This window comes from Anarrhichthys ocellatus, unplaced genomic scaffold (genome assembly GCF_004355925.1).
Source record: "Anarrhichthys ocellatus isolate YVR2014 unplaced genomic scaffold, GSC_Weel_1.0 scaffold23, whole genome shotgun sequence".
Classification (NCBI taxonomy): Eukaryota; Metazoa; Chordata; class Actinopteri; order Perciformes; family Anarhichadidae; genus Anarrhichthys; species Anarrhichthys ocellatus.
In genome coordinates, this window is record NW_022280053.1 from 3,513,761 (window position 1) to 3,522,920 (window position 9,160).

At 42.0% G+C, this 9,160-nt stretch overlaps 1 protein-coding gene across 2 annotated transcripts in view; it reads right to left on the bottom strand.

Moving 5' to 3' along the window:
- Nucleotides 1-9,160, bottom strand: part of LOC116390320 (mediator of RNA polymerase II transcription subunit 13-like) — a 69,113-nt gene that overhangs the window by 14,841 nt on the left and 45,112 nt on the right. For both annotated transcript variants that reach the window (XM_031859841.1, XM_031859840.1), the window contains exon 4: nt 9,019-9,102. In XM_031859841.1, coding sequence (XP_031715701.1) covers nt 9,019-9,102 — 84 coding nt within the window. The remainder of the gene's footprint in view (nt 1-9,018; nt 9,103-9,160) is intronic.

The following is a 9,160-nucleotide window of genomic DNA, read 5'->3' on the forward strand; positions in this document are numbered from 1 at the left end:
GTGAGCTGATCATAGAAAGATGTGAACAATATCTTTCACACCATGAAAAATGTTATTAATTGGCATTATGAGTTTGCAGTGTAAAACAGAATCTCGTTGTCCAATTACATGAACATTTCAACTCACAACTGTTAACATAATTGAATCGAGATGTAAATGTAATCAAAATCACATTTAATTATGTTAAATGCGAGATTAACCCATAAATCACATCTATTGCAACACAAACGTACAACGCGGATGTGCTGATCTTTCGGGCAGCGGCATGACAGACGATGAGCGCTTTTCTCCAAACAGCAATTTAGAGAACAACACTCGCAATGTGACTTTGCAAGAGCCTCGCTAAGCTCTACCTACATTGATCATCTTCATCATTTCCCACACGGGCTCCTTATTGCACGTATAAATCCTCATTTGCTTATGACTGATTGTGGCGACTACATGTTTACATATGCAGCGCTCTCTTTATTACACAGCCCAGGCATAGTTCATCAGGCATTGCTCCTTTTTTTTTTAATCTCAGAGGAGGAATTGTTGGGGCCTTATTGCAATCTACATACCAGTGGGCGGGCTGGACATCATTAACAGCCAAGACGGCTTCACTGATGTATATTTTTAATCTATAAAGCTCCTTACCACCTTGGTTTGTATATATATCAGACTGAGACTAAAGCCAGCATGTACTGTAATCTTTTTGTGATTACCATGCAATATCTCCTATGCCCTGAGGGAGCTGGACCTCCATTTGAGCTGTAATGGATCATCAAATTCAATAAAATGGCCAGTTCCACACAGTCACTCATGGGCAGAACTAAACACAGTCTTGAGGGAGCCAAATATCTTTTGATGTTGGCCGTGGCAGCCTCCAGATGGCGCCGAGTGTACCCAAAGAGAGAAGAAGAGGCCAATTTCTCTGCTCCATAAACATTCCTGATGCTCCCGGAGAATAAATACACCCTCATATCTGGTGGTTTAAACACAATCGTGCACAATCACAGGAGGAGGAGCGGAGCTAAAGTGCATACATAGCATACACAAGCACAAGTCGCCTTCGCACCTATACAGGCACGCGCTCTTTCTCACACACAGCAGCGCTAGTCTATCATTTCCACAATTCACATCTGTACAATGCATGAGTCAAAATTCTTTCAATTCCGCTGCTCTCCAACCTTGTCCTCGGTGCATCATTACACATATGAAGAGCTATATATAGCTGCATGGGGAAGCTCAGCGGAACAGCTGCAAGTCAAGAGTACCACCAGTCCAGCTAACTGACATGCCCTCATGCAACCGTCAATGAGTCTATTGAAAAGCATAAAGATAAATGCTCCAATTGTCTTCTGTGTTTGCAGTGATTCTTCATGAAGTCATTTACTTATATTGATAGACACGGCTAATGGCACTTAAGACAAATAAGCTAGGAAGTCTTTTTATGTTTTTTTTCATAGGGTGATTGATTGATTGATTGATAAATTGTATGTATTTTCCCGTGTTACATTTTCTGCTCTGGCTGCCCTGTACAGATTAAATAAGGCTCTGAAATGAAGCATCCATTAGAATTTATTTCCCTCTTGTGATGATAATTCTGTTTATATATTTTTATGAGATGTGTGAGGACTGATCGGGACTGATGCGAGTACAAAAACATGACTCCCTCAAGACCCCTCGTAAAAAACGGCAGCTCTTGCCAAATACCGGGGAATCGCTGTCGAAAAATCATCTGTTGTCTCTTTGCATCGTTGTCTCTTTCTCCGTCATAAAATCAGACAGCGAAGTAGAAGAATTAGTGGCTCAACACTTTTGATATTTCAGGAAGTATTGTGTGTCAATAAAGAATTGTTCACCTTGGTGGTCTCAATTAAATCTACCTTATAAATTACAAAGCAGAGGCCAAAGAAGGCCACTGATGAATATGATATCATTTTAAATTAAATATTGTGTACAGAGAGGCAATCGGTCTTCATTAACTAATGTGCAACTATTATGACCGAAGACCTATTATAGCTGCAATAAAGTGCAATTAAATGTGATTCAGGGAAAAGCACAACTATAAAAAGAGCATCAAACTGTAGGCTGACGCAGCTGGTAGATTGATGCTCCCTGTCCTTTTACAAAGGGCATTTTTCTGCACAGTAAGCGGGTGTGAGTGTGTGGACACATAGGGCTTCTTGCATCCTCGGGGGACATTTGTGCACTCGGCAAGCGTGCGTGCAAGTGTGTGTTTTTTGTTTTTTTTATATATATGTGTGTGAGTACAGTGGACAGAGATGTGAGGCAGCTGTGTGTGCTGGGCTGCATGAGTACAGGTATTAATAAATGAAGAGGAGTGATGGCTGAGACTCGCCTCAGGGCTGACAGTACTGGAGAGATATAGAGAGAGGAGAGAGAGAGAGACAGAGGGAGAGAGGGAGGGAAGAGGGGGTGTGTGGTGGGGGATTGAGAAAAAGAAGTGAGAGTGAGAGGAGGAAGAGCAGGGCAGAAAGAAAGACGGCAATAGAAAACGATGGAGACAGAGTGAGCACTAGAGGTAGAGCAATTAAAGAAATTCATGAACAAAAGAGGAAAAGGGGAAAATAGAAGGATAGAGAGGAAATTAGGAAGACAAGGAAGGGAAGATACAGTGTACAATGAGGAGTGAGAGCAAAACGAGTGTGAGAGAAAGAGGAGGTGAATAATTCAGTGCCACGCACTACAATTGCTGCACACATATCGATGAGATCAGAGTTTTAATGGGTGGCTACTGAGCACACTTTTATGGTGAAATCAATCAGGGAATGTAGATCCGGAGAACACACACACAGTGTACGTCTGTGTGTCTATTTCATTTGGCTCCATATGTACGGTAAGCCAAGTATATGCCAGCGTTAACAGCAACAAAAAAAACAGTAAAATATATGATATCATATGTGTGTGAATGTGTATATATTGTATGCATGCAGAGGGAAGACAACATGTGACAACAGACATTATGTGCATCGCATGAATGCCACTGAAAAAAAAAGGTAAAGGGACTGTGTTGGTTTCATGTGACATGTGTCTTTGCTCCTCATCACAGCACCACCAGCCAGCCAGGCAGCCAGCAGGGGAGCTGCTTAATGTCCGACATGCATCATGGACTTGACACACATGCATCTGTGTGTACAATCACATGCACACGAAATAGGAATGGTTATCTCGGTTGTGGGGACGCTCTCATGTCTAACCTCGTGGGAGTAAAACATAAAACAAGATTAGATTAGAGTTGGAAAGCAATAAACAGTTCAAAAGAAATGTGCACACAAAGCTTTTTTTCCCCCACTGTTAGAGGAATCTAAAGCCTATGATGTGATACCTTTGTTGAGATATCATTAACAGTCATGTGCACTAAGCAGGCATGATAGCATTTTCTTAAGACTCTCAAATCTGGGGGATTAATCTCCTTAATCTGTACCTTCAATGCTCTGTCTGCCACCACAGCAGCACTATTATGAGTTATCTTCATCTTTCTAGCTGCCTAACTTTTCCTACATGTTCTGAACAGATCTCTTGGGAACACAAGAAAGTCAACACTGCTCTGGTGGACCGATGTAGAGGATGTTTACCCTCTTATAAGATCTTATGAGCAGCATGTACACATACTCTTTCCACATGCTCTAAAAGTCCTTCCACTGCACCGGCACAATGTCTTTATTCCATACAAACTAATCCAACCAAAACACCAGTACTGTCAGACACGCAGGTGTGTGCGCATGTTCCTGCACGCACCCATTACACCCCAGTATTAACACGAGCATAAGGGGGATGCAGTTAGCTTGATGTATTATTCAGTGGCTCCCAGTGGGTGCTTTTAGCCAGTGTTGCTATCACAATGATTGTGCTCAAATACTGCTCCAACTATGTATATGGATTCACAGTGAAAAGGTGCTCAAGGACACAAACTGTGCGCACACACACACACACACACACACACATCGCCTTCTCCATGGGCGCAAGAAGCAAAGAAAAAAAAAAATCTATCGCAGTCGAAATTAGATTTTTTGTTAGTCCTGAAAAACAGCAAAAAATAACTGTGAATACTGGCTTTTACCTTCATGTCTGTGGTCCTAATTAAAAAAAAGAGGGAAAGGATCTGTTGGAAGGCTGTTGCTGTGATGTATCACCATCCTCTCTATCGATCCGTGTTTTTTTTCTCTCTTTCTCTTCCTTTTCTCTCTCGCCCTCTCCCCTCCCAGTGGTTTTACCTTTACACGCCTCACGTGTCCTCTGCTTTCCGTCTCTAGAGAGACTCCAGACAACATGTAGAACAACATGTTTCAAAGGAGAAAATGCAAATTATTCAGTAATCCAAATATTTATCAAGGGTGAACGAAGGGATGCCATCCCTGAACTTTCACCTTAAAAGCACAAATAAATGACTTAAATAACACTGAACTAAACATGACATCAGATACTGTCTCAGTCTTCTGGTGCATTAACATTTGAATGGCTCCAGTGCAAAGTAGTCAATCAATGAGTCTGCATAGATCTCATCTCTGTCTCTAAAAGCTGTTTGCTGACGGAAGCACATATTATAGTAACCGTCAAATTCATAAATGACTGCAAAAGTGGTGCTATAGTTTTTATTGTTATTTTGCCATACACACAAATACAGAAACACACATATTTCAGTGTTATTTACATAGTAGTGGCTTTGAGCTGGTTCCTTTGAAAAAAATGCCAAGACAGAGAGTTTTCTTCTGAAGAGAACCTCCACCTGAACACATGTTCGCCTCCTATTGCTCTGCAGAAACCAGTGAACTAGGAAGAGTTCCATCGACTTCCATTAAAAACATTACAACATCTTGAAGTTTCTAGCTCTAAAGTTTGCAGAAGTAGTTGATTGCAAAGCAAAAGTCTGGGCGGCGGAATAATAAAGAGCAAGAGGAAGAATGAACGGGATGTCTTCTCCTTAAGGGTGCTACTAAAAAGTATTTACTGACTGAAGTATTGAAAAACTAATTTAAAATGACTCACTCAACACTCTCTAAATCCTTGAGCTCTAAATCCAAACCCTGAGCCTTTTGTCACACCTGGTCTTTATAAGCCAGTCAATACTCAAGAAGAGTATTTTAGTCAGGCCACCATTCATTCAGTCAGTTACCTTTGGAACAAGTCAAGTAATCACCTGGCCCGCAAGTGAACCAGTAGACAATCCAACACATCTGGGATCTTACACCATTTACCCATCAACTATTTCACATATTTACACTGATAATCTTTTTCTGTAATGAAAGTGAAAATTTGTTTAAAAAAACGCTAACGATATATCAAAATTAAGCATTTTTTCCCAGGTAATTCAATGAATAAATTGTCTTTTTGAAATAACCACGTGGTAACGTCAATTTTTGTTTGCTCCTGTGTGAACTAAATACTTGACAAAGTACTGACTATTTCCTCATTTTATTAGGAACTTTACTGCAAGGATGATTAGATTGCCTGATGAATTTGAATTAGTAGTGCTTATTAATTCAGACAAAATATTGTGCATCACGACATCTCGATATATGATTTCATCACAATATGATTCAATTGAAAGAGGATGAATTATCATATTGAATTATCACCCAGCCCCTAAAAGCATTCAATTTAAAAAAAAAGAATGTAATCTATCAAACTATTTCTAAAGCATTACTAACATCATTTCACATTAACATGTTTTGGCAGAAGCATGTGACTTTCTTTCTCTCACTTATTGCAACTGGGAGTTCAAGTTTTTTTTAAGCCCCTGAAAGCACCGGGGGAAAGATTTAACCAAACATACCAATTATTTATTGTTTAGTTTTTTACTTGTTTGTTCTCGCCTGTCTGTTTATGATTAAACTTGATTAAATTACATTTATTTTCATATTAGGGAGGACTTTGTACAGATCCCCCTGGCTCCCTTCCTCCCCAGCACATATATATATATATATATTCACTGCGCTATTTTAATTGTACAAATGAATAAAAGTAAACTATCTTGGCATCAGTTAAAGTATCGTACACAGGTCTAATCAGAGATGCACAGAGTGTTGGTAAAATGTGAAAGTGGTGTGAGAAAAGAATGTTTTTAAAATATCTATATTTTTGTTGTTTATATTTCTGGAGATTATGTGACCTTGTGATATGGCCTAACAGCGAATCTTTGTTGCCTAGGAGATGGCTAATTTTTCAATGTCATTGGTCCCTGGGGAGGAGAGGAGAGAGGAGAGAGGAGGAGAGGAGAAGAGAAGAGAAGAGAGGCGAGGAGAGAGCAGAGAGGAGAGGAGAGAGGAGAGGAGAGGAGAAGAGAGGCGAGGAGAGAGCAGAGAGGAGAGGAGAGGAGAGGAGAGGAGAGGCGAGGAGAGGAGAGGAGAGGAGAGGAGAGGAGAGGAGAGGAGAGAGGAGAGGAGAGGAGAGAGGAGAGGAGAGGAGAGAGGAGTATTTTCGCAGGTCAAGTAAGGATTTCAGAGCTTTTTTTTTTTTTTAAAGTAGTTTAAATAGGTAGAGCAACTTGCTTCTGTTTCATGGTCTAGCACCAGAGGACAGCTCTATTACACAGTAAAATATATTAATATATTATTTATGCATGAGTATATGGTCATTAATGCCAATGAAAGCACCTAGATTAACAAATATACTGTGTAGTGGATTTGGCATGCATAGAATTGACTGAACTAACGAGAGAGAGACGGTCCATTCATCCGTCTATAGTAATGATTCATTTACGACCCCCCACCTCCCCACCACACACACCGAGCCTCCTCCCTGCTCTTCCTCTCTGTCTCGTGCCTCTTCTTTCACTCTCTGTATCCCTGTAACTCTCCCTCTTGCTCCCCTCAGCATCTGATGCAATCCGTTACCAACCCAGAGTGCCTTCCTCTCATTCAGACACAAAGAGAGCACGAGTGTTGTGCTGAGAGAGGAGGAGGGGGACTGGGAGGAGGAGGGTGGTTAGGATGTGTCCTGGATGTGCCAATCCTCACCGTGCCCCTGGGACACATACGAGATAAACACCAGATAAGCCTGACAAAGGTGGTGGCGCTAAGGCACAGGAGTTGGCACGGGTAAGGGGGCATGGATATTAGCACTGAAGCGCCCCCTATTGGGTATAAAAGGCACAGTGTGGGAGTGAAGAAGAGACAAAGGAGCTGGCTACAGCTGAGGCAGGAGGTCAGTGTATGCCTAACTGAGGAATGTTCCCTCATGGCATGAAGATACTGACGGCCAGGGATCTGCAAGGGGTCCTTAAGGCTCACACTGTCAATTGTGGGGCAACACTGCTATTCTGGGAACGAGGGATGGTGTGTGTGTGTGTGTGTGTGGCCATGTAGGACAGCATGCGTGTTTGCAATGTGTGTTGGAAGCAAGCAGTGGGAAGGAAAAATGCCATGGATCCCTTAGACAATGTGACACATGCAACACCTGCAGAGTGCAAGCATGCACCAGCATGGCTAGTGCTGCAGACATCTGCATAAGATTTGTATTTGTTTGTGCTCTATGTGCTTGAGAAAGATGCTCCCTTTCTCCCTCTGTCTCTCCTTCCAGGATGCTCAATAATTTACAGACAGAACAAGTCAGGATTGGCTCAGCAGGGGGCGTAGCAGCTGACAACATAATCATATAGAGCTGTCAAATGAGGATTTACATGATGCACAAAAGAGACACGCTTACATGTAAATCTCTGCACTGAAACACTGAGTGTAATTTCAGTAAAAGACATATGTTTGCATGCAGTATGTATGCACACACACAACGTAACTAACGTAATGGCTAATTTTGGTCGCATATAGAGTCATGGACAGTGACTCTATATGCTTCACTACCAGTCGGTAGCTTATAATGTTGGTTATATCTGGTCGTAATGTGTTTTTCCTCTTTTCTCTTCAAAGCAAAGTCTAAGCCTTTTCAGTCTGAGAATTATATTTGATTATCACCATGTGTGCCCAGAGGGTGAGAGATACAATGTGAGAAGTTTGGTGTCCATGTAGAGTGTTTTTAGGGTAAAATGTCCATTTGATTCACATCCTTTCCACTGTCAACAAACCATTCAGCGAGCCCTCAGGCCCTGCATGGAAGCACCTTTTTTTTCCCTTTAATTTACAAGAGTGCTTTTAGGTACAACAAATGTCACAGTCACGTCAGGCTTTCGATACGTATGCAATACAAGTGACACACATTCTCTTGAGATGACACACGGTGCGCCTCACTGAGGGACTTTCACCTTCTCTGAACAACTAAACCCGAGTTTGCCACAGCGCATCACACCAGACTGCACTTGTGTCAGCAAGAGTTTTCTGTGCATCTCTGTAAATTGCACCACATCTGAATGACAATTGCAATTTACGGCTATCTAGTTAAAAAAACTGCAACCATGAATAAAAAGATGTTTTTATTGTGTTTGCTCCCTCTAAGCGGTATACTAACAGATTTCTAAAATAAGCAATTTGACAGCTTAGCGGTTTCCCGCTTGAATGCATTCAAGCGCCGCGTAGTTAGAGATGTAAGGAATGTTGCGTCCTCACCAGCAGAAGAAGTTGAAGTGGGCAGACTATAACGGCTGAAGCAACAAGCTGAGCAACTGTCATCACACCCACCCCCTCTTTTTTACTCTGTTTCAGTCTGTCTGACTGTCTCCCACATTGCCTACACATTTACACAGTGTGACACTGACACACACACACACACACACACACACACCCTCTCTTCACCCAGAGAGACAGAGAGTGAGAGAGAGTGAGAGAGAGAGAGCTGTGAGAGCTCGACTCAGCTCGGCACTCACCTCTCACTGTCCTTTTTTTTTTTTAACAACCTCACACCATGAGCCAGCCGTTGGAACATCAAGGAGAGGGGACTCAACAAATACTGAATCGCATGAAAGCCATTCATGCTGCCTCGCTGTGTCACACCCGGCCACACGCATGGACCTCTGAGTATATTTCTCACAGACTAACATACGTGAGACCTTGTGGCACACAAAACATGCCAAAGAAGCCCAGTGACAAAATCTCAGTGAGGTTCGTGTGCAGTGAAAGTTCTTACCTGTTGCCCAACAACTTTTCTTCCAGTTCATGTGGCTTGAAGAACCACTTCCCGATCCTCACAAACCCCTTATCCATCAAACATCTGCAGCAGTAAAGAAGAAGAAGAAGAAGAAGAAGAAGAAGAAGAAGAAGAAGAAGAA